Here is a 26,597-nt window from a genome sequence, read left to right on the forward strand (position 1 = left end):
GGAGACATGAGGCCAGAAGGGCGGCCACATTTGTCTTGATGACAAACCAAGGACAAAAGCTCAGCCCCAAGCATTCCAGAAGGGGCCTGCCTCCTCTGGAGGATGGAGGGGGCCATCCTGCCCTGGCCTCGGCTGGGGGAGTGGGTGGTGTCCAGGGCACGTTTTTATGGGGGGTGGAGACAGTGTGGAGAGAGGGAGCAGCTGAGCTGGGGCTTCCAGAACCCAAACCAAGTCAGCAGCCCCCAGCCCCAGCCCCAGCCCCAGCCCCAGCCCCAGCCCCGGCCTCCCCTGTCTGAGGTGTCTGGGTTTAATTTTCTGGTCAGTGCAGAAAGCAGGAGGAAGAGGACGAGGAGGAGGAGAAGAAAGGAGCGAGTTGAAGTTCTAATGCAGTCGGCTGGGATCTGTCACTCAGCGCACAGCCCGCTGACGACTCAGGGCAGCCCCAGCTGTAAGCAGCCCATGATTTATGGACACCGAGTGAACTCCTGCGGCAGAAACCAGCCTTGAGATCAGAGCGGCAATAGGGCCCTTTTTTTGGCAGGAGACAGGGCCTGCATTTTTCTCATTCATGCCAAACTGCTTTGCACGGCAATTAGCTCTGTCCTCATTTAGTCTCCAGTCCCAAAGGGTAATGAAAGTCATATATCATCTTCAAGACTGCTAATTATTGAGCTCGCTTACAGGTAGGCTTTGTAACTGTGAGAAGGGCCTGTCGGCCCAATATTTATTACTCTTCCAATAAGTAAGCAAAGGGGGGGTGAGGGTGCTGAGGGGAGAAGGTGGGGGGAGAGGGAGGGAGAGAAAGAAGTGGGGGAAAAACAACTTTCTTGAGAGCCCGCCCAACCCCAGCCCCAAGATCTCTGACATACCTTCTGCAAATGTGCTCATCAGAGGGGAAACGTCTTTATTCCACGGAGCCATTTTTCATGCCCTAACAAACCAGCCTGTGAGAGAGCCAGGAGTGGTGAGGAGAGGCCTGTGGAGGGGCGGCTGGGGTCTGCTGGGAAGGGGGCCTGGGCAGGGGGCGGGGGGTGGTGCTCAGGGAGGAGAGCACAGGGAGAGAGCCGAAAAGTGGAAGACAGAATCTGCCCAGGCCCCACTCAGGTCCAGAACATTCTCCCTGCCATCCTTGGGCCTGCCAGGTGGATGGTAGGGCTGAGGGGCAGGACCCAGGCTGGGATCAGCTATGTCTGTCACTTCAGGGCCTGGTGTGTGGAAGGCTATGCTGCCAAGTTTTTCGTCTGAGCCCTTGGCCTTTATTTAGTTGTCCGCCGACCGTCTGGATTGTAATCCAAACCAGCAGACTTCCGTGGGTGCGGTTAACTAAGGGAAGGTAAGCCCTTATTTGCACTCAAACGAACTTAAAAATATAATGACTCGTTGAAAAAAACCAAACATAAATATGAGCCAGGTTACGGACTTCCCATGGTGGTTCAGCTGGTCAAGAACCCAACTAGTACCCATGAGGATGTGGGTTTGATTCCTGGCCTGGCTCAGTGGGTTAAGGATCCGGCATGACCACAAGCTGATGTGGCTCGGATCCCGCATTGCTGTGGCTGTGGTGTAGGCTGGCAGCTGCAGCTCTGATTCAACCCTAGCCTGGGATCTTCTTCCATATGCCTCAGATGCTGCCCTAAAAATATATATATATATATATATATATATTAGCCAGGTCACAATGGTTATTTTAAAAGAGGGTGCAATTGAAGCAATAGCTAACGAAATATAAATATTTAAGTCCTGTTAGATGCTATACTCAACTTGCAATTAATATTTATTGAGGAGTTCTTGTCATGGCTCAGTGGTTAATGAATCTGACTAGGGACCATGAGGTTTCGGGTTCGATCCCTGGCCTTGCTCAGTGGGTTAAGGATCCAGCGATGCCGTGAGCTGTGGTGTAGGTCACAGATGCGGCTCGGATCCCGAGTTGCTGTGGCTGTGGCATAGGCCGGTGGCTACAGCTCCAATTAGACACCTAGCCTGGGAACCTCCATATGCCGTGGAAGTGGCCCAAGAAATGGCAAAAAGACTATATGTATGTATATATATATATATATATACATACACACACACATATATATGTATATATACATATATATAAAAATATATTTATATATATATACATATATATAAAAATATATTATGTATATATATATTTATGTATTTATTGAGTGCTTCCTCAGTAAACGTGTCAGATACTGTTCTCTCTATGGGTGTACAGAAGAGATCATGATGGACCAGGTCCTTGCCCTCGCAGAGCTTCTATTCCAGCAGTCAGTCCCTACTTATTGATCATGGTTTGTTTTTCCCCCAACTTCAATGGTAGTAACAACTGACTTGTGTTATCAACATAGCTAACATCCATTTAGTGTTTATTATGTGCCAGGCACTGTGCCGAGAGCTTCGTGTTCACATTCTCATTGAATCCTCACAACCCTCTGCAGTTGGTCCTGGTGCGGTCTCCATACTACAGGTTGGTTAAGTTACATGTCCAAGGTCACACAGCTAAGTAGGACTGAACACATACCATCTGGCTCCAAGTTCCAGTCCCTAAACCATGACAGCCTATTTTCCTTAATTCATTCTGAACCATTTATGTTTCTAATTAATGTGAGGCTGTGGTGTGCTGATATGTTTTGGCATCAAAATCCCTTATGGACAGATCTTCCTCTTCTGCCATTGGCAACCTTTTCACTCTGCCTCCATGGATGGTGGACACACTCCTTTCAAGCTGAATTGGAGAAAGACTTTTTTTTTTTTTTTTGGTCTTTTTGCCTTTTCATACCCACGGCATATGGAGGTTCCCAGGCTAGGTGTCTAATTGGAGCTGTAGCCGCCGGCCTATGCCACAGCCACAGCAATGTGGGATCCAAGCTGTGTCTGCGACCTTCACCACAGTTCACAGCAACACTGGATCCTTAACCCACTGAGCAGGGCCAGGGATCGAACCTGCAACGTCATGGTCTCTAGTCAGATTCGTTAACCACAGCGCCACCATGGGAACTCCCGGAGGGCAACTCTTAAGTTGACTGGAAAGTCCTTGCAATGAGCACCAGCTGCTCTGGAATCCTTCCTTGACTGTGGGCGAGACAGTTGAGTCCTCTAAACTCCACTTAGGGACTGCATTTTGGAAGCTTGAAATTGATCATGGTAGGAGTATTGACACTGTAGAAAATGGCAGTTGCTACAAGTCAGGTTTTTGGTTGGTTGTTTGGTTGGTTTCCCGAAGAGATGGTTATTAAACATTTACCACTGAGGAGGACCCAAGGGAACGGGGAAACCTGGTGCTGTGGTTCATGGTCACCTCTTGGCAATTTCTCTGAATCCATCAGAGGGAAGTGCAGAGAGCCCTGGAGAGGGAGTCCAGGGACCTGAGTTCTAGACCTGGTTTTGCCCCTGAGGGATCCTGACTTGAGCTCTTTGTCATCATTTGCATCAGGGGGCCTCTTAGATGCTGCCATAGTCATAGGATTAGGTATTAAAATACTTTTCACCAAGAACTCAAGCCACAAAATTAAACTTAAGTTTTTGCTCACAGATAAAAGGTGATTCCATCAAATGTATATACAGTCAGCGAGGGCTGTGGGTCTAAGTGCAAAACACGTCTTGCCCTAAATGTCACTGTATAGGGGGTGGAGGACATTCCTTCTACTTCCTCTTTCTTGGTTCACCAATTCTGGAGCTAGACAGAATAGGGCTGGAAAGCCACTGCTTCCCAGCTCTGTGATCTTGAACAAGTTGCTTAGCTTCTCTGTGCTGTGGTCTTCTTTGTCTTCTCTGTGAAATGAGGGTCACCAATGGTGCCTGTTCACAGGGTGCTGCAAGGATTGAACAGGATGCACATGAGATGCTGGGCGTGGACTTGGCAGAGGAAGTACCCATCACCTCCTCAGTGTTGCTGCCATATCTTCTTGCATTGTCACTTTCTCTTGCGGGGAAACAGGCCCCACACCCACCTCCCATCTGCCAGGGCTCCTATACTGGGGGTCAGTGCTGAGAGGACCCCAGCCCCCAGCAGTGTGCAGACCTTGCTTTGTGTTCCTTAAGCTCCTGCCACTGGGAGTGAGGTGTGGTCTTGGAGTCTCGACTTCTCAGGTGTGGAGGCTCTGGCTAGAGGGGTGTGGCGTGGACTGTGCAGGCAGGTCAACTGGGAGGACACCAAAGAGACCACAGGATTCTCTAGTCCATGCACCCTGAGCCAGTCTGCCCTCTGCCCACATGGTTCAGACATGTCCTTCTGCACAGCTGGCTTCTGGTCCTTGGAGGTGCCTGGTCTTCTCCTCATGTGTCTGGTGCTGACCGTCTAGGATGGCTGCCCCCTGCCTGCTACCTCTCGCTGCTGCTCCCCAGCCCTGGCGCTGGGAGATTCTCTAGGTGATGCCCCTTGAACGGAACACGTGCACAGGATGTTCTCTTTTTCCATCTTTCGGCGGCCCCCGCCCCCTGATCCCCGGGGGACAGAGCGAGCTAGCAGCTTGGATGCACGCCCCTCTCCTCCCATCCTCTCTTCTGACCCTCTGTCTGGCCTTCTCTCCAGCCCACCCTGCCCACTTTCCTCTCCTCCCCGCCCTGGGCTTGTTTCCATTTCCTTTCTCAGTCTCTCGTTCCTGTTTTCTTTCATCCCATCCACACCTGCCCAGGTCTGGCCTTGTGATACCTTCTGGGCCTTTGACTTGATGCTTCCTGAGAGTAGGTTGGACCCACTGAGCCTGGAGCAGAGCAGCCATCAATGGAACCAGGGCCTGCAACAAAGTCAGGACTCAAGGTCCTGCCCTGGTTCTGCTGCTGTCTGAAGTGATGTCATCTTCTCTCCCCAGCTTCTCCTCACAGCAGGGGCAGGGCTTCCAAAGCTGAGCCCTTGGGGGACAAAGGCTATCTATCCCTGGCCTTGTTAAAAATCCCTGTGAAGGACTTGGATGTCCAAGCTTGGGACATGTGCTCAACTCTGCATGCACCACTGTGCTGAGCCGTTGGGGTCCTAGGATGGGCCAGGCCTGGGCACCTTGCCTGCTCCTGTGTGTGGTTAAATAAAGTATTGTCCAGAAGAAAGGGCAAGCTATGCCTTCAAGGACACGTGCCTCTGCTGCAGGTGGAGATGGTCTGCCCAACATCTGTGCACTAGCAACACAGGCAAGCAGAGCCAATGGGGGCACTAGATCCAGATCCAGATGATGCTGCCTGTTGGGGATTTGTTGAAGAGAACCACAGTCATGTTTGCAGCTAGAGGATGATCTTATTTTATTTTCGTGAACCAGTGGTGACTACTGAGAAGTTTGACTGGTGTTCTAATTGGGCGGCTCTAGCTGAGGTTGAACGGGGCTCCCTGCTCAGGCCTGGGCAGGTGAGATGAGGAGAGAGTAGAGAGGGTGTGTGTGGGCTTGGGGCCTCGGAGCTGCAAGATGATGTTGGGAGCTTGGCTGCAGGAGAGGCCTGCATGTTCCATGTTTAGGGCCATTCCTCTGTTGTCTGCTATCACCATGGATACCCTCTTGAACTGTCAGTTCCCAAACAGTGGCACCAACGAATTATCTTGTAGCAGATCTGTCCCCTTCCCCAAGGCCCCAGTGGGCTCAGCAAAGAGCTGAACCTCACCTTCCACATTGTGGGCTGTCCCCGCCTTGCCAGTCACATTGTGTATAGTGACACATGCCACCACCTGGACCCCCTTGGCCTGCAGAGCCCTGGCCTGCTCCATAAATCCTGGCAGGTGGGCCTTGGGACAGCCCAGGAGAAAGGGGTGACTTGAGACCTATGATAATATAGAACACCTGCCCAGGAGAAATTGGGGTCAGGATAGAGAGGGAAATTCAATCAGAGTCTCAACTCATGGGTGGAAATCTAAATGAGAGTCATAGAACAGAAAGTATTTTCCTCTCAACTTTGCTGCCCCAGGGCTGTGAAAAGAGCGCACCTGTGGGGTGGGTGTTCCCTGCGGATACAACTCCCACACTCCCATGGCATATGGAGGTTCCCAGTCTAGGGGTTGAATCAGAACTGTAGCTGCTGACCTCCGCCACGGCCATAGCAATGCCAGACCTGCACCGCAGTTCACAGCAATGCCAGATCCGTAACCCAATGAGCGAGGTCAGGGATTGAACCTGTGTCCTCCCAGATGCTAGTCAGATTTGTTTCCACTGAGCCACAATGGGAACTCCAACTCCCACACTTCTTGCTACCCGGTGGGCCCATGTGGATTTTTGAGGCCAGGACTGTCTTTCTTAAGGGGCAGGGCCTGGGTTTCAAATTGGAATAAAGCCTGGCAGGAGAGAAGGCCCTGTTGGAGATGGGGACAACAGAAAATGGGGAGTAAAACTGCATCACCAGGAGTTCTCATTGTGGCTCAGAGGGTTAAGAACCCAGCATAGTGTCGGTGAGGATGCAGGTTCAACTCCTAGCCTCACTCAGTGGATTAAGGATCTGGTATTGCTGCAAGCTGTGGTATAGGTTGCAGATGTGGCTTGGATCCAGCGTTGCTGTGGCTGTGATGTAGGCCATCAGTAGCAGCTCTAATTTGATCCCTAGCCCAGTCACTTCCATATGATGCAGGTGTGGCCATGAAAAGGAAAAAGGAAAAAAAAAAAAAAAAAAGCTGCATCAGCAGTGGGTCCCAACCTTGGACTTGTCTCATGCCCACAGGCTGCTGAGAGCCTCCTGGCCATCTTGCCCCAACTGTTCTAGTTACTGTTCCTGTAAAACAAACCACTCCATCGCATTTTGTTATGTCCAGATTCTGTGGGTCAGGAATTTGGATAGGGCGCAGTGGGGATGGTGGTCTCTGGGACCTCAGCTGTGCTGACTCAAAGGCTGCGGGGATCATATGGAAAAGCCTCCGTTCACATTTGGTGGTTTCCTGGCTGTCAGCAGGAACCTGGCAGGGCTGTGGGTCAGAAGCCTCTACAGGCCCCTCCCTGTGAATTCTGCACAGACTGCTTTGGGCTTCCTCACAGCATGGCTGCTGGATTCTAGGAACAAATATCCCCAGACAGCCAACAGAAGCTGCATGCCATTTTCTAGTCTAGCATTAGAACTCATGTAGTGGTGTTCCCATCATGGCTTGGCAGTTAACAAATCTGACTAGCATCCATGAGGACGCAGGTTTGATCCTTGGCCTTGCTCAATGGGTTAATGATCTGGTGTTGCTGTGAGCTGTGTTATGGGTCACAGACGCAGCTCAGATCCTGTGTTGCTGTGGCTGTGGTGTAGTCCAGCAGCTACAGCTCTGATTTAACCCCTAGCCTGGAAACCTCCATATGCCACGGGGATGGCCCTAAAAAAATGGAGGGGAACTTATGCAGTATCCCTTCTGCCACATTCTATTCATGTAAGCAGTCACAGGCCAGCTCAGACTGAACAGAAAGGAATCAGCTTCTTCATAGGGAGAGGTGAGGTTATACCATAGGAAGAGTGTATGCGGGCTGGGGAAGATGGGCTCACAGCCATCGTTGAAAGTACAACTAGCCACATCTTTGGAAAATCTACCTGCCACAGGCATAAATTTAGGAAGATGACTGGCTTCAGTGGCAAATGGAAAGCCTCACCCACACTTCACAGAGGGAAGAAACAAGGCTGCAAAAATTGAATTGGTAAAGGGCCCTCAAAGCCCAACAGCCAATCAATTTAGGGATCCTTATTATAGCATCCCATGGAGCTAATTATCCAGCCTCTGTTTGAATACCTGCGGTGGGATGGAGATCATTACCTTACAAAGGGGCCTATTCCCATTGCTGCACAGTTGGAATTGTCAGAAAGTTCTTAGATCATGATAAAAGCTGTCTCTCTGTAAGGTCTACACACTGCCTCTGGTTCTGCCCCTTGCAAATGAGGACTGGACAAGATAGAAGGAAACCAATGCTCCCGAGTGCTGATTGTGGGCCTGGCCTGTGCCTGGGGCTTTCACTACCGTTGCATGGAGAACCAGCATGTGCTAACCTGCTCAGTGTTGGTGGAGATGCCCCTCGCCCATCCTGAGGTCTTTCCCTGGTTCCTCAGTGACCAGGTTTCCTGACTGTTCATCATCTTTGCCTATGTTATAGTTTTTCGTAATTATTTTTTTTTTTGGCCACACCTGTGGCATATGGAGGTTCCCAGTCTAGGGGTCTAATCGGAGCTACAGCTGCTGGCTTATGCCACAGCCACAGCAATGCCAGATCCGAGCCGCGTCTGTGACCTACACCACAGATCTTGGCAATGCCAGATCCTTATCCCACTGAGCGAGGCCTGGGATCAAACCCGCAACCTCATGGTTCCTAGTCAGGTTCATTTCCTCTGCACCACAACGGGGACTCCTCTCAGAATTCTTAAAACAGCATTTGAACATGATGCTCTGGCCTAACTCGACTCATCCTTTTTTTTTTGGAACTGTCACATCACACTAGGTTGGCTCAGCTTACAGTTTGCCGTCACCTAAAGACCCCTAATCCTTTTCTTTTTCACTTCAGCTACTGCACCGGGTCTCCCCCATGCTATCTTTGTCCAGAAATCTCATCAGACCTGCATGAGAATGAGGGTGAATATCCAGTGGTCCATTGTTGGCTCCAAAGGACTTCTGAGATCAAAAAGATGTCTGAAGAGTGGGCCCCGTGGCCATGTCCAAGGTGGACCAGGGGTTAGCTGGAGCCCTGGCTTCCTGCTGGGCTGGCAGGGGGCACAGGCCAAGTGGGTTCATTGGATGCTGGGAGAACTGCCACTCACCCCCTGCCTGTCCCCTTCTTTCTTGGGGGCGGGGACAAAGCATACCATTAGGGAAGTGCCATTCCTGACAGGCTCAGAAGTGCAAGTTGCTTGAGCCTGGCCTGGGAACCAGCTGACTGCCTGGCACGAAGGCTGAGGTCACAGGGAGGACCATGGGGGAGGAAACGATCAGAAAAGGCTCAGGGCAGCCCTCCTTGTTCTGGGCCTCAGCAGATTCTTATTCATGGACGTATATGCACAAAAGGAGAAGGAGCCCATGTACTGATTTTAGGTGAATCCTCTTAATTGACATGTCCCTGAACACCAGTATGAGGACTCTCTGGGTTGCAAGTGACAAAAAACGAAGCTAAACCTAGTTTAGACAAGAAAGGAAGTAAGTTACCTCACCTGCTGCAAAGGTCAAGGGTAGAGTGGGCGTCAGGCTTGACCAGATCCAGAGACCTAAAGTGAGCAGACTTGTCATCAGTGGGCCCCACTGCTGTGGCCTCCTTTGTTCCTGCAGTCGGTTGGTTTCCTCCAGGCAGTGACAGCCCTGGTGCTGGAAGCTTCGGGGTCCTAACCTTATAATTCTCAATCCTAAAGGAATGGAGACTATCTCTCTTTCAGAATCAATATATAAAATCCCAGGAAAGGACTCTGGTGGGCCTGACAGGGGTCCCAGGCCTATCCCTGTGCCAGTCTTTCTAGGCAGAATGATGGGGTAGAATGACTGGCCAGGCCTGGGTCATCTGTCTTTCGGGCATCCAAGGGCAAGAAGTAGTACCCCTAGGCCTCAGGGGACAGGAATGGGTAGGTCAGGAATCGAAGCTATGCTATCTTCTGGGCCTACCAGCTATTTCTCATCTGCTTCTTTTTGCCCACTTCCTCCTTCTCTTCCTTCAGTTTGAAGATCAACTCCCCGCCCCAACATGAACACACCTCATAATGGCTGCCCCAGCCCCTAACACTACATGTCTCTTAGGAGCTCAGCACTGCCTATAGCTAAGGTCAAAGTTTCAAAGGAAAGAGCATCTGATTGGTTGCGGGGCTAGGCATTCACTACTGGGACAATCAGCTATGGCAAAAGATAGGGTTTCCTGGTACAAACAGGCCTGTGAGGCCTTCCCCCTGAGCAGGCCTGGTAGGAACAGTTCCTTAGAGAAGCAGGCTATGGGTGTGGGGCAGGCATTTCGGAACAAGACATTATCCTGGTTCCTGGATGGGCATAGCACCTTCCAAGCCCTCAGGTAGCTTCAAGTCTAGTTGGGCAGGAAGAGGCCCATCTGGGCCAGGGGTTCATAGGACCTTAAGAAGGGCAAGGTCATTGCAGGCCAGGTAAGCAGAACAGGTGGTGGGAAGAGAGCTGGCCTGGAAAGGTGGGCAGAAAAGAAAGGACAAGCTACCTTAGTGCATGGAGTAGACATTTCCTTAACAGATGTTCTCTTCTTCACACCTGAGCTGGCTCACCTGAACCAATATACAAATGCATTTGAAGTGCAGGGCTTCCTATGTCCACCCCCCTGGTTCCAACCAGGCTCCTCATAACAGCCTTGGTCACTGGCTGACCATGAAGTAACCCATCCCCTCTGCTACTCATCATCTCTGGACATGTGTATGGAGGTTGTACGCAGTTTTTTCATGACTTTTTTTGAAAGTCAAGGAATATCTTCTCTCCCCCCAAACCAAGAATGAAAACAAAAAACAAAACAAAACAAAAAAGCCCTCCAAAAATAAAAGGAGAAAAATAAGCCTTTGCCTCTGGAGAAGTTAAAAAGACCTGTAGGAGCCCTGATGTAGGGTCTTCTGCTCCCATGTGGTAGATGAAGAAATAGAGGTCTAAGAAAATTATGGAGTTGCCTCAGTGCTCATGGTGGGACTGGGACCCTGGCTTCTTACCAGGAGCCCAAGGCCCTTCTCAAGAGCCCCTGCTGGCCAGCGGGAAGTGGGCCTGGCAGGGGTCATTTGTCTGTGTGAGGGCGGGGGATGCCCCACCTTGGCAAGGTGGAAATAGAAGCTCAGCTCAGGAAAATAGGGCCAAACCAAGTTCTGCTGGGAGCCCTTGCAGGTCCAGAGAATGGCTAAGAGGTCCCTGGCAGCTCTTCAGGCATCAGGGTGAAGGTCCATCCAATAGGCTTTATCTGGGCAGATTTCATTTCCTGTTGGAGGAAAAGGAAGAGATCTTTGCGTTTCTTTTCTGTTTTTTTTTCCCCTTTCAGACAGATCAGAAATCAGATCCCGTCAGATAGGCCCAGCTGAAAAGAAAGAGGCAGAGGCTGGCACAAAGAGAAGCTTCCCTTGCCAAAGTCACACAGCAAGCATCCAGAAAGGGCCCCTCCCCCCCAAGGAGGGAGAACGGGGTTCATGTGGGCCTCACTTTCCTCAAGAGCCTTGCTTTAGACTTTGAACATTTCCAAGTGAAGCTTTCTATACAGTGATGGTGTTATTATTTTTTGCATCTGGTTAAAAGCCACACAGTGTTAAATAGAAACTTGAAGATTTCACACTTCTCACTCGGGTGCAGCATCTCCTGTTTCGGGCAGGGGCGACCTAACAAAATGCAAGTGGCTGAAACCTCACTTGACCTCTGAGAGGCTCAGAAGGCAGTGCAAGAGGGCAGGGGACCCGAGAGGAGGAGGCGAGGGAGGGAAAGAGGGGAAGGGGAGGGGAGAGAAGCAGGAGGGAGCAGAGCGGAAGGCTGGGGGAGGCAGGAGGGAAAGAAAGAGGAAAACTGGAGGGAGGAAGAGGAGGGAGAGCCTGCGCGAGGGCGAGGGCGAGGGCGAGGGCGAGCGGTGGAGAGGGCAAGGTGACCGCGGGTATCAGTGAGGGGCCAATTGTCAAGGTTCTATCTGCGCGATGATTGATGGGAGCCTGGGTTTTTCTGTCAGCCTGTCACGGCGCAGGAATGTTTAATGTTCTCATTATTGGTTACGCTGTTGTGTATATTTCTCTGTCAGCACCGCGGACCCAGCTGAACTGGCAGAGCACTTCAAAGGCCTGCGGGTCATTCATCATCCCCGTGACGCTCCGGCAAATGCTCAGCTTCAGCTCCGCGCCAGGGATTTGTTATGACTTGCGAGCCGGCTGACAGACAGGGCTGTGGCGGCCGCGGGAGGGGACGCGGGAGGGAGGCACGCAGCCCTTTGGGTCACTCTGGGCCTACGGCAGCGCCCAGCGCCGGCACTCGGCGGTTCCCGTGGCGGATGGTGTGGGCCAGCCCAGGGTGACCCTTGAGGGCCCGGGGGGGGGGGGGCGGCAGGGCGCACCCAAGCTGGGGACCCAGGGCGCCCCCAACTCTCTCCTCAAGCCCGGCCGGCGCCCTCTCCCTCCAGTCCCACCCTCCTCCTCTCGGCTGGCGGTGGCGTCTCCAAAAGTTGTGCAGAAAACCCAGAGGCTGGAGGGGGGGGAGCGAAACTTGCAACCGTCCGGGGCCAGGGAGGGGCGGGTGGGGTGGAGAGGGGAGAGCAGAATATCGGAGCTTTGTTTCCTTTCCCAGGCCGTGACATGATTAATCGTTTTCTTCTGATCTAATTTTGGAACATGAAAAACAGCACATTTGTCTTGAAGAAAAATGATGTGCCGAACTGCGCAGATGGAAATTTCGAGCAATGAGAAAGATTAAAGTGAAACCCCACTCCTTAGACCTAATCATGAGTTGTAGATTATTCTGTCGGCCCAGCCAGATGGTAGCTCTGATTCCACAGCCCCTTCTTATATTAATGAATACTAGACTGTTATATTTGACTTAGGTAAGTGAAATGTCTATCAGAGCTAATGGACTGCCAGCCAGCATAACACATGTTGTACCGCTAAGGGTCCTTGCTGCATTTTTCATGTTTTATACTAATGTAGAACATTTTGTTTCCTACTGTTTTTCATCATTGTCACTGTTTGCTAAATATTTTCACATGGAAGGGGGGAGAGGGAGACAAAGTCAAGAGGAAAAAGAACCCCCCCCTCCAAACTTGTGTCCAAAGCTAATTTCCTCCCGTTGGGCTGGGCTATAACTCTACGAGTAAAACAGTCACCCCGAGCCATGCGTTCAGGAACTCAATAGTAACGTGATTAAGTTCCTAGTCAACAAGACTACACTCGACTGTATGTTAACAAACCTAATTATAGCCCCGCGGTGATAAATTGGGCCAGGGCCCTTGCTGCACATCTCTGAGGTCATGTCTCCAAGAGCAGCTTGACCCCCTAGTCCCAGGGGAGAGAATTGTCCTGGAGAGGAGTCCCAGGCTCAGCTGGGGGGGAAGGGCTGTTCCTCCCTGACCCACTTGTCCAGCTCCTGGGGAGGGTGGGCAGATGCCAGGAAACATTGCAGAGCAGAAGGTCAGAGGTCTGAGCCACTGGGCAGTAGGCTTTCCTGGCTGAGGCTGGGAGGCTGCTGGGTTGGGAGCGGTTGGGCCAGCTGGGCTGTGAGCAGTATCAGGATGCCTGAGAGGAGCGTGTGGGGTTTCCCATGCTCGGAACCTGGGGCCTCACCCGCTCTTCGCTTTCTTCCAGATGCTTGTCTATTCACTGCTAAGGCCCTGAGGAGCTAGTTGGCCACGAAGCAATCCTGTTACTTGTTTGTGGAGGACCTAAGCCTGGGTGGGGATGGTGTCCCAGAGAAAATGAGTCTGGGAGATGGAATCTGAAAGTGTCTGGGGAATAAATAAGATGGCGGCAGTTGAGAGACATCCTCAAGGGGTGGTGTCTTGAGGGAAAAAAAAAATGCAAGGAAATGGAGAGAAGAGAGACCTAGACATAAACAAGCATGGAGAGAGACAGAAGGAAGAGAACAAAGAGGGAGAGACACAAACACAAGGTGTTGATACCAACATAGTAGATGGCTCATCAACACAGAGAAACTTCTTGCACCAGCCACAATGAGTTCCCTAAAAAAGCAAATTTGATCCCTGCTTAAAATTCTCTCTTGGCTATGGTTCCCACAGGAGTCACTTCAGAAGACTTGGTTGGGAATATATGACCCTTTTCCATCTGGTGCTAGCTCACCTCTCTGGCCTCTTCTTGCACTTGTCCTCAACTATGAACCCTGCACTTCTAGGTATGAACCTTCTCCAGTCCTCAAGAATTCCAGGCGCTTTCAGAACAATGTGCTTTTGTCTCTGTTTATCTCTGTCTGTCCTACTTCCTCCTTGTCTTTCTCTGGCCGACTTCTACTCATCCTTCAAGATGCAGCTCCCAGGTGTCCTCCTCTGCCATACTTTCCTGATATTCCCCAGGAGGCATTATTTCATCCTCTGCTCCCCGCCCCCAGCATTTTGTCCATATCCCTGTGAAAAGTTTGTCCAGGCTGTATTGAAAAATGTCTTTATTTGCAGATCTCTCCTTCTATACATCCCTTCCTTTACAACTATTTTTTTTTTTTGTTATTCACTTGCTGGCTTATTCAAGAAATATGTATTGAAAACCTACTTCATACCAGGTATTGTTCTAGACACTGGAGATTTAGTGATGTACAAAATTCCCTGCCCTCTTAGAGCTAACATTTTGGTAGCTATGCGTGGGTACGTTAGTGAGGTTTCTTCATAGTGAGAAACAGAAACTCACTTAGGCTAGCTCTAGTAGTGGGGGGTTATTGTAAGATGATGGCAATAAAGACACAGAAATCTTATGGAACCCCAGGAAGAGCTGTACAGGTGATCCTCTCAGCTTTTGTAACTCGTAATTGGCTCATTCATGGCCCCTATCAGCCTCTAATGCCATTTTTAAAAAACTTTTTTATTGTGGTATAATATACATACAGAAAAGTACACGTATCATACAGCTCAATGAATTTTCATAAACTGTAACCAACAGTGAAATCAAGTAATAGAATAGGTTAAGGATCCAGTGTTGTCACTGTAGTGGCTGGGGTCACTGCTGTGGTGCGGGTTCTATCCCTGTCCCAGGAATTTCTACATGCTGCAGGTGCAGCCAAAAAAAAAAAAAAAAAAAAAAGTCTGTACTCCAGTACCCCTCTGGTTCCCTTTCTTTAATTTTTAGGTGAAATTCTCACCCCAGATTTTGCCCACTCTTTACCATGAGATTTCTGTTCTCCGTGGGTTCAGGGTTTGTGTGTGTGTGTGTGTGTGTGTTTGGTTGAGCAGCTTTATTGAGATAAAATTTAGATACCATAAAATCATCCCTTGTTAGTGAACAATCCAATGTTTTTTAGTAAACTTCTAATAGTGTTGTATGGCCATCTATACAACAATCCAGTTTTAGAACATTTCTGTCATCTCTCCCACCCCAAATTCGCTTGTGTCATTTTTAGTCAATACTTGGTTCCAGCCCCACTCTTGAGCAAGCAGATGTTAGATTTAGGTCCATAATCCATTTAAAAAAGATATAATGGGAGTTCCCGTCGTGGTGCAGTAGTTAACGAATCCGACTAGGAACCACGAGGTTGTGGGTTCGGTCCCTGCCCTTGCTCAGTGGGTTAATGATCCGGCGTTGCCGTGAGCTGTGGTGTAGGTTGCAGACGCAGCTCGGATCCATTGTTGCTGTGGCTCTGGCATAGGCCAATGGCTACAGCTCCGATTGGACTCCTAGTCTGGGAACCTCCATATGCCGTGGGAGCGGCCCAAGAAATAGCAAAAAGACAAAAAAAAAAAAATATATATATATATATATATATATACACACACACACATATATATATATATAATGACTCTTTGTTTTTACTTTTTGGGTTTTGTGTGTGTGTGTGTGTGTGTCTTTTCAGGGCCACACCCATGGCATATAGAGGTTTCCAGGCTAGGGGTCTAATCAGAGCTGTAGCTGCCAGCTTAGGCCACAGCCACAGCAATGTGGGATCCGAGCTGTGTCTCCAACCTACACCACAGATGATGGCAACGCCAGATCCTTAACCCCTTGAGCAAGGCCAGGGATCAAACCCTCAACCTCATGGTTCCTAGTCAGATTTGTTTCTGCTATGCCACGATGGGAACTCCTGTAACAACTTGTTTGAGACATGACTCAAACTCCGTAAAGTCCATCCTTTACAAAGGTAAAATTCAATGGTTTTTAAATGTATTAATAAAGTTGTGTAAATAATGCCACTACCTAATTCTAGAACGTTTTACCACCCGAAAAAGAAACCCCATACCCATTAGCAGTCATTCCCCATGCCTTCCTCCCCCTGGTCCCCAGAAACCACTCATCTACATTTTGTCTCTATGGATTTGACTGTTATAGACATTCAATATTAATGGAATTGTACAATATGAGACCTTTTGTGTCTGGCTTCTCTTACTCAGGATAATGTTTTTGAAGATTCATCCATGTTGTAGCATGCATGAGAACTTCATTCCTTTTTATGGCCAAACAATATTTCACTATATGGATTTACAACGTTTTATTGTAACATTTCTCACTGATGGGTATTCGGGTTATTTCCACTTTGGCAGCTATGAATAATGCTGCAATGAACATTTATGTACAAGGTTTTGTGTGCACATATGTTTTCAGTTTTCTTGGATATATATCTAGAAGTAAGCAGGATTGCTAGGTCTATGCTAACTCAATGTTTAACTTTTCTTTTTCTTTTTCTTTTTCTTTTTAGGGCCATACCTGTGGCATATAGTTCCCAGGCTAGGGGTTGAATTGGAGCTGCAGCTGCCAGCCTACACCACAGCCACAGCAACTCAAGATCTGAGCTGCGTCTGTGACCTACACCACAGCTCATGGCAGTGCCGGATCCTTAATCCACTGAATGAGGCCAGGGATCAAACTCGCATCCTTATGGATCCTAGTTGGTTTCATTAACCGCTGAGCCATGAAGGGAACTCCCAGTTTTCTTTCTCTCTCTCTTTCTCTCTCTTTCTTTCTTTCTTTCTTTCTTTCTTTCTTTCTTTCTTTCTTTCTTTCTTTCTTTCTTTCTTTCTTTCTTTCTTTCTTTCTTTCTTTCTTCCTTCCTTCCTTCCTTCCTTCCTTCCTTTCTTTCTGATATCTTTCTTTCTTTCTGATATCTTTCTTTCTTTCTGATATCTTTCTTTCTTTCTTTCTGATTTCTTTCTTTCTTTCTTTCTTTCTTTCTTTCTTTCTTTCTTTCTTTCTTTCTTTCTTTCTTTCTTTCTTTCTTTCTGATATCTTTGTTTAGCTTTGCTTTCTGGGTAAATCTAGCCTCATAGAATGAGTTGGGAAGTATTCCATTTTCCACTGTTTCCTGAATTTGTAAAAAAGATTAGTACTATTTTTTCTCTAAATATTTAATATTTGCTTTACCAGTAAATTCATCTGAGTGTAGGCTTTTCTTTGTGTAAAGAGTTTAAATTACTTTTTCAGTTTCATCTTTCATCATAACTTTATTTAGGTTTTCAATTCTTTTTGAGTCAGTTTTGATAATTTGTATACCTCTAGGAATTTTTCCCTTTTATCTTAGTTGTCTACTTGATGGCATAGAGTTGTTCATGTTTTCTCTTACAATACTTTTAATTTTCATAGTGTCAGCAATGATATACCTTCTTTTTTCTAGATTTGAGTAATTTGTATTTTCTTTCTCACCTTCCAGGTAATCTAGCTAAGGGTTTCTGAATTTACTTTTTTGAAGAACCAATTTTTGTCTCCATTGACTTTTTTTCTCTACCTTCTCTTTCATTGATTTTTGCCATCAGGATGTTGCTTTCTTTTGGTGGGGGGAGCATTTTTCCATATTTCTTTCTTTTACAGATCTCTAATTTAGTCTTATTGTGGTCATGGAACATACTTTATATGGTTTCAAGCTTTTAAAAGTTATAGAGAACTGTTTTGTGGCCCAGCGTATGCTTATAAAAAGACTGTTTTTTTTTTTTTTTTGTCTTTTTGCCATTTCTAGGGCTATTTCTGCAGCATATGGAGATTCCCAGACTAGGGGTTTAATCGGAGCTGTAGCCACTGGCCTACACCACAGCCACAGCAATGCGGGATCCGAGCTGCGTCAGCAACCTACATCACAGCTCACGGCAATAACAGATCGTTAACCCACTGGGTGAGGCCAGAGACCAAACCCGCAACCTCATGGTTCCTAGTCTGATTCGTTAACCACTGCACCACAACGGGAAGTCCTGAAAAGGCTGTTTATTCTGCAGTCCTTGGGTGGATTGTTGTATAAAATGTCAGTTAGGTCAAGCCCGATATGTTCTTTCTGACTTTCTATCTTCTTGTTCTATCAATTATTAAGAGTGGGATGTTGAAATCTCCAATTATTGTTGAATTGCCTGTTTTTCCTTTCAGTTCCATCAGTTTTTGCTTTTTGTATTTTGGAGCTTTCTTGTTGGGTGGATATACATTTATAATTTTTACTTCTCAGTATACTAACTATTAGCATTATAAAATTTCCCCACTTTAGTGATATTTCTTGTCTTAAAGTCTATTTTGTATAATATTAATATATAACCACTCCAGTTCTTTTATGAATACTATTTTCCTGAAATATCTTTTCCCATATTTTTATTTCAACCTACTTATGTCTTTGAATCTATGGCTTTGTTGACTGTACTTGGTTTGGTCTGGTTTTTTATCCAATTTGGCTTTTGTCAAAAGAAAATCTCTGACTTTTGAATGTTTATTCCCTTTTAATGTAATTAATGAACAGGTTGGACTTGTCATTTTTCATTTTTCTATTAGTTTTCCATTTGTTTCAGGTCTTTTTTGTTTTACCATTCCTCTTTACTGCCCTATTTTATGTTAGATAATTATTTTTTTAAGTTAAAATAAATATTTTAATTTTTCTCTTGTTTTCTTACTGTATTACTTCAGGTTATTTTCTCAGTGGTTGCTCTCCAGATGACAGTATGCCTTTTAACTTATTACAGCCTATTTCAGAATATTACTACCTTAATTCTGATAAAATATAGGAATTTTGTTCTAAGTATCTCCTTTCATTCTCCTCTCCTTGTGCTATTATGGCTATATATATATATATATATATATAGCATCTATGTAATATATATATTACATCTATGTGTGTTATATATTCCACAGTAGCGAGTTTTAATTATTTTTTGCAATCTTATGTTTTGTTAAAGTAGTTAAAAAGAGATGAGAAATACACACACATACACACACAGAGTCTTTTATTTACTCATACATTTATCATTTTTGGCACTCTTCATTTCTTTTTGTAGGTTCGAATTATCAGTTGGGGTCACCTTCTTTTGGCTCAAAGGACTTCACTTAGTATTTCTGAAAGGTAGGCATAGTAGCAACAAATATTCTAAGTTTGTTTATCTGGGGATGTTTTTATTTTACTTTTACTTTAAAGGATTATTTTAGCTGGATATGGAATTCTTGATTGAATGTTTTCTTTTTTTTTTGCTATTTCTTGGGCCGCTCCCGTGGCATATGGAGGTTCCCAGACTAGGGGTCTAATTGGAGCTGTAGCCACTGGCCTACACCACAGCCACAGCAACAGAGGATCCGAGCCGTGTCTGCAACCTACACCACAGCTCACAGCAACGCTGGGTCATTAACCCACTGAGCAAGGGCAGGGACCGAACCCGCAACCTCATGGTTCCTAGTTGGATTCGTTAACCACGTGCCACGACAAGAACTCCCAAGAACATTTTCTTTTCTTCTCTATTTTGAATATGTCAATCCATTGCTTACTAACCTTCATTATTTCTTATGAGAAATAAGCTCTTAATTGTATTGTTGTTCTCTTCTACATGATGAGTTGTTTTTCCCTTGCTACTTTCAAGATTTCTTCTTAGGCTTTCAACAGTTTCGACTATCTGGATCCGGCTGTGGACCTCTTTGTATTGATCCTACTTAGGACTTACTGGGCTTCTGGGATATGTAGATTAATATTTTTATTACATTTAGGAAGATTTTAGCTATTATATCTTTTAATATTTTTATACCCCTTTCACATTCTGCTTTCCTTCTAGGGTTACCCACTACAGATATGTTGGTACTCTTAATATCACCTCTGCTTGTTTTCACAGGCTCTGTTGGCCAAGGATATGTGGGGATCACTGGCACTCTCTAGTTTTGGCTGCATGTGCTCACAGCCTCTGGCCAACCCAGGATATGTGGGAAAATTATCAAGCCCTTTATAGCTGTCTTACTTTCTGAAATGTATGATACATTCCTAGCTACTGTACCAGTCCTTTGCTTATTTGAATCAAGCCTCAGATTAATGGCCCTGGCTTCACACACTTCATTTTAAAACCTAATCTAAAACCTCAGATTAATGGAGATGATGGTCCTCCATGTTTACTTGCCACTGAGTTTATCTCTTCAACTGACAATGCTCCAGATCAAGTGTGCCCTTCACAGCATCAGTCATGGTACTGCTGGTTGTCTTGGCACTGAATTGAGGGAAGGGGATTGGGATGTGAGCAGCCATAGACTCATGTTCTTCTTACCCAAAGCTTGGTAGTTTTAATAAACAAATATTTCTTTGTTGTTGAATACCTTTGGTAGAATTTCAGAGTGTGAAATGTTTGTGTTTGTTTGCTTTTTTGGCTTGGTTTGGTTTGTTTGTTTTTACTATTTTTGTCCACTTTGATAATTATTTTTTGGGGGAGATGTTTGTGGACCTCCTAACTCCATTATGCCAAAAGTCAGAAGCCCTGTCGTGTGTGTGTGTGTGTGTGTGTGTGTGTAAGTGTATGTGTGTGTATTTTTCCGTTGAAGCCACTTCAGTGACAACGCCAGATCCTTAATCTGCTGCACCACAAGAAAACTCTGATTTTTTTTTGAGCTTCTGCTTCTGTTTCTTACTGAACATCTTTTCCCTCTGTATTTCCAGTTCAGTTTCTGATAAAGAGAATCTAGTTGGTTCAAACAGGCTTATGGAGTGTGTCTGCTTCAAACCATTTCATAAGTGGTATCCTGGCTCTGCCATGAAGGAGGTGGGAAGGTTAAGGAAGAAATTTGAGCAAAAGAAAATGAACTGTGTGAAGCCAGGGCCAAGTATGTGACATAAATATATTCCTTGTTATTTCAGCTGAGGTATAAGTTACCACAGAGATAGCTGGAAAGTGGTTCTGGGAAACTTCTGTGATGTGGATAAGTTGTGTGAGGGTATGGGTAGGAAGTATTAGGGAGTGAATATTCAGGCTTTTGGGTCCACACTATGCCATGCAAAGCCAAAATAAGGCAGGTAAACTGGGCCTGACAATACTGAGCTTCTCTTGCCTTACCCCTACCTTGCCTCAGCTCTTCTCCTGACTCTTCTTTGTATCATCCCCACCTCTGTCTGGAGTGAGTAGACACTCTAGTGTTGAGTATGGGTTTCAGTTGTTTTCTGCAATCACTCATTCTTTCATTTATTCATGTGTGCATTCAAGCAGTATTTGATCATCCATCTTGTGGTGGACAGTATGCTAGTTACTGGGAATGTTGTGATGAGTGAGGCAGACCTAGTCTTTATTCCCACAGAACTTCTTATCTACTAAAGGTCAGGAGTCATCTCACCACAGAGAATTAAAATGGCTAAAATCAGGATAGATTGGATTGTCATTTTTGGTCTCTGGAAAGAAAGCATTTTGTTTACCAAATGAATGGAACAATATAAACAATATTGCAGAGAATATTTATTTTATTTTATTTTGTCTTTTTGCCTTTTCTAGGACTGCACCAGTGGCATATGGAGGTTCCCAGGCTAGGGGTCTAATCAGAGCTGTAGCCACCAGCCTACACCACGGCCATAGCAACACAGGATCCAAGCCGAGTCTGAGACCTACACCATAGCTCACGGCAACGCCAGATCCTTAACCCACTGAGCAAGGCCAGGGATCGAACCCACAACCTCATGGTTCCTAGTCGGATTCATTAACCACTGCACCACAACGGGAACTCCTGCAGAGAATATTTTTAAACTACATAAAATAATTTACTTTGTCTAAAGCTTAACTACAGTGTTTGTTTTCAAATTCATCCTGCCTATTACTAAGGTTGTATCCTTATTTATTAAAACAAGCCCAATGAGAATCACATTTAATAAATTTGGTTATTAGTGAAATTATCATGATCTTCAAGTATATATAAACTCCTTAAATTGACCTACATTTAAATATTTCTTTATTTTCTCTGTGAAACATATGGACTGATGCCCTCAATATAATAAATGCTTATAACTCATATGCTGCTTTCCAACTTGTCCACCAGTTATGTTGTCTGCTTACTACAAGTTAGTTTTATGTGTTCCTAAGCCTGTTTATGTCCATTTTACTTGAATTTTGATTACCTTATTTATTTAAATATAACATAAACAAATAAAATCCAACTATAAAGATGAGTTAATTTTTCTATATTAACTAAATTGAATGCTTTAGAAAGACCGATAAAGACATGTAGCAAAAAATTTATGTTGGGTGTGCATATGATAGCTAGAAAAAAATCACAAATGTCCAGAAGGAATCTCCATATGTGAAGCATCTTGCTCAAATTCTCATTGTACTCAGAGTGGAAGAGAGACAGAGATGCTAAAAGTATCTTAAAAATTTTAAAGTAATCATGATAAAAAATGCTTCAACAAGTAATCACAAACATATTTGAAACAAAAAATAGAAAGCCTCAACAAAGAAAAGGGAACTATACGGAGTTCCCGTCGTGGTGCAGTGGTTAACAAATCTGACTAGGAACCATGAGGTTGCGGGTTCGATCCCTGGCCTTGCTCAGTGGGTTAAGGATCCAGCATTGCCATGAGCTGTAGTGTAGGTTGCAGATGCGGCTCGGATCCCGCATTGCTATGGCTCTGGTGTAAGCCAGTATCTACAGTTCCGATTCAACCCCTAGCCTGGGAACCTCCATATGCTGCGGGAGTGGCTCTAGAAATGGCAAAAAGACAAAAAAAAAAAAAAAGGGAACTATAAATGGAGATATTAGAATTAAAGAATACAATTACCAAAATTAAAAGCTCAGGGAGTGGGATCAACACTGGAATGAAAGACAGAGCAAAGAATCAGTGAATCAGAATCTAAAACTATAGAAATTACCCAACCTGAATGTGAGAGATTGTGGGCAGGGGGGAAGAAATAAAGAAAAAGAAAGGAAAGAAAGAACAGAGCATCAGGACTGTACTAAAAAATCTAACATTTGGAAATCAGAGTCAGGGAGGAGAGGAAAAAGAGGGTGAGGCTGAAAAAGTTAGAAAAGGAGTAGTGGTGGTAACCTTTCCAAACTTTTCAAGAGACATAAACCTATAATTCAAGAAGCTGGTTGAGGAAGCTCCTTCCATGTGATGCAGCAGATTAAGGATCCATTTTTGCAGAAAAAAAAAGTTGGATGAACCTGATCAATACAGGATAAACTCAGCTATACTAAAATGTATTATAATTAAACTACTGAAAACTAAAAGTAAAGAAAAATTCTTGAAAGCAGATAAAAATGACACTTTATCTAGGGGGAAAACAATTTGAATTAGTGTGTGTTTCTCATCAGAGACTACGGAGGCCAGAAGGGAATGGCACAATATATTTAAGTGCTGCAAGTAAAAAACCCCTGTCAATTCAGAGTCCTATACTCAACAAAAATATCTTTCAGGGAGTTCCTATTGTGATGCAGCAGAAACAAATCCTACTAGTATCCATGAGGATGTGTGTTTAATTCCCTGGCCTCAATCTGTGGGTTGGGGATCAGGCATTGCCATGAGCTGTGGTGTAGGCTGCAGATGTGGCTCAGATCCTGTGTTGCTGTGGCTGTGGTGTAGGCTAGCAGCTGTAGCTCCAATTAGACCCCTAGCCTGGGAACATCTATGTGTCACAAGTGCAGCCCTAAAAAAAAGTAAAAAAAAAAAAAAATCCTTCAGGAATAGAAAAGAAATAAAGACATTCTCTGATTAAGGAAAAGTAAAGTAATTTGTTGCCAGCAGAACTATCCTAAAAGAAAGGCAAAATGAATTTCTTTAAACAGAGAAGAAATGCAAAAGTGAGGAACTTTAGAATGTTAGGAAGAAATAACACAGTAAGAAAAATATGGTTAAATGTAATAGAGCTTATGTTCTTCAATTTTCTAAAATGTTTGATGATTCAAACAAATTTTATAGTATCTTAGCAGTTCTAAATGTAGGTGGAGGAAATGTTTAAAACGACTATATTTTAAATGGGAGTGAGTAGGAGTTCCTGCTGTGGCTCAGCAGTTAACGAATCCAACTAGGAACCATGAAGTTGTGGGTTCAATCTCTGGCCTTGCTCAGTGGGTTAAGAATCTGGCGTTGCCGTGAGCTGTGGTGTAGGTCACAGACTCGGCTTGGATCCTGAGTTGCTGTGGCTGTGGCGCAGGCCAGCAGCTGTAGATCCAATTAGACCCCTAGCCTGGGAACCTCCATATGCCATGGGAGTGGCCCCAGAAAAGGCAAAAAGCCAAAAAAAAAAAAAAAAAGAAAGAAAAACCTGAAAAAACAAATGGGAGTGAGTAAAGGATCATACAGGGAGATAAGATTTCTTGTTCATTTGAACTGGTAAAATGACATAAATAGACCATGACAAGTTATGTATGTACAAAGTAATAATGACAGCAATCACAAAAAAAAGCTATACAAAGAGACACACTCAGAAACACTATAGATAGGAGTTCCCATCATGGCTCAGCAGAAACGAATGTGACTGGTGTCCATGCAGTTGCCGGTTCGAACCCTAGCCTTGCTCAGTGGGTGAAGGATCTGGCATTGCCATGAGCTGTGGTGTAGGTCACAGAGGTTGCTTGGCTGTGGTGTAGGCCAGCAGCGGTAGCTCTGATTCAATCTCTAGCTTGGGACCTCCATATGCAGCAGGTGTGGCCCTAAAAAAAACCCAACCAACAAAACAAACAAAAAGAAACCACTATAGATAAATCAAAATGAAATTTTAAAAAAGTTAAGTAATCCATTTGATGAGGCATGGAAGGGAAAAGAGAAATGAAAGGGGAATAGAAAAAAAATTAACCCCTAGCATGTTAATAATTATATTAAATATGGATTATCTAAATACAATAATTAAATGACAGGGATGGAAGAACAGATTAAAAACATGACCTAACTGTACACTGTCTAAAAAAATTCTGTTCAGATATAATGATATAGCCAGATTGATAGTAAAAGGTTCAAAAATTATATACCATGCAAATATTAATTTATTTTATTTTATTTTTTTTGTCTTTTTTTGTCTTTGTTGTTGTTGTTGTTGTTGTTGTTACTATTTCTTGGGCTGCTCCCGCGGCATATGGAGGTTCCCAGGCTAGGGGTTGAATCGGAGCTGTAGCCACCGGCCTACACCAGAGCCACAGCAACTCGGGATCCGAGCCGCGTCTGCAACCTACACAACAGCTCATGGCAACGCCGGATCGTTAACCCACTGAGCAAGGGCAGGGACCGAACCCGCAACCTCATGGTTCCTAGTCGGATTCGTTAACCACTGCGCCACGACGGGAACTCCCGCAAATATTAATTTAAAAAAAGCAGGTGTGACTTAGATGAAATAGAACAATTTCAAGACCAACTCCACAATTCTCCCAATATGAAATAGATATTTTGAATAGAAAACATCCTATATTAAAGATATAGAATTGATAATTTAAAAACCCCCCAAATAAGAAATCTCCAGGCCCAGATGGTTTTACTGGTCAATTTTACAAAATGTAAAGAAGAATAAATACCAATTCTATAAGTCTTTTGTAGAAAATAAGAGGGCACGCTTCCCAATTCATTTCATGAGGCTAATATTACCTTGTTATCCAAACTCCACTATATTTATACAAAAAAGAGAAAACTACAGATCAATAGCTATCAGGAATATAGATTAAAAATCCTTCTAAAAATTAGCAAATAGAATTCAACAATATATCAAAAGAATTATACACTATGACTAAGTGGGGTTTATTGCAGGGATTCAAAACTCCATCAATATTCAAAATTTTATCAATGTAGTCTCCCATGTTAACAGGCTAAAGAAAAAAAAAATCACGATTCAATTGATGCATAAAAAGCTTTGACAGGAGTTCCCGTTGTGGCTCAGTGGTTAATGAATCCTACTAGGAACCATGAGGTTGTGGGTTTGATCCCTGGCCTCGCTCAGTGGGTTAAGGATCCCACATCTCCATGAGCTGTGGTGTAGGTTGCAGACATGGCTCGGATCCCGCATTGCTGTGGCTCTGGCGTCGGCCGGCAGCTACAGCTCCGATTGGCCCCCTAGCCTGGGAACCTCCATAGAAAAGACAAAAAAAAAAAAAAAAAAAAAAAAAAGCTTTGACAAAATTTAACACCCATATGTGGTGTTGAAACTCTCATAAAAACTGGACTAGAGGAGAACTTCCTCAACTTGATAAACAGTGTCTACAAAAAATACAATGACTAACATTATAGTTAGTGGTAAAAGACCTAATCATTCCCTCTTACACTGACAAGGTAAAAATCTTTGCTTCTAACCACTCTTGTTCAACATAGAGCTGGAAGTTCTAGGCCAGTGCAAGAAAAAGAAATGGCTTATAGATTGGAAAACAGTATGGGACTAATGAGCAATGAAAACTTATGTTCACACAGAAACCTTTACAGGAATGTTTTATAGCACTTCAGGTATAATAGGCAACACAGGGGAAAAAAAAAACAGGTGTCCTTCAATGAGTGAAACTTAAACTGTGATACATCCATACCATGGAATACTACTTGATAGTTAAAAAGAGCAAGCTACTGATACACACAATCTGGGTGAATCTCCAGAGAATTGTGCTAAGTGAAAGAAAGCCAACCCTGCAAACTTACATACTCAGTGATCCCATCTATATACTATTCTTTAAATGAGAAAATTGTAGAATAGATAATGGATTAGTGATTACCAGGGCCTAAGGTAGGGGTAGGAGCATAAGGGAAGCTTTGAAAAGATAACAAGGGATGGAAAATTTCTGTTCCTTGACTGTATCTATGTGAATATCCTGGTTATGGTACTGTGTGCGGCACAGTTTTGCAAGATGTTACTATTAAGAGAAACTGGGTAAAAGGTACACAGGATTATTACAGGATAAAAAACAAAGAATATAATATA

General features: G+C 44.9%; 1 protein-coding gene across 1 annotated transcript in view; it reads left to right on the forward strand.

Moving 5' to 3' along the window:
* The window catches only part of LOC106507128, a 135,044-nt gene that overhangs the window by 38,890 nt on the left and 69,557 nt on the right, over positions 1-26,597 (forward strand). Inside the window, exon 5 of the mRNA XM_021073149.1 lies at positions 18,762-18,826. Coding sequence (XP_020928808.1) covers positions 18,762-18,826 — 65 coding nt within the window. The remainder of the gene's footprint in view (positions 1-18,761; positions 18,827-26,597) is intronic.

This window comes from Sus scrofa, chromosome 14, assembly GCF_000003025.6.
Source record: "Sus scrofa isolate TJ Tabasco breed Duroc chromosome 14, Sscrofa11.1, whole genome shotgun sequence".
NCBI lineage: Eukaryota > Metazoa > Chordata > Mammalia > Artiodactyla > Suidae > Sus > Sus scrofa.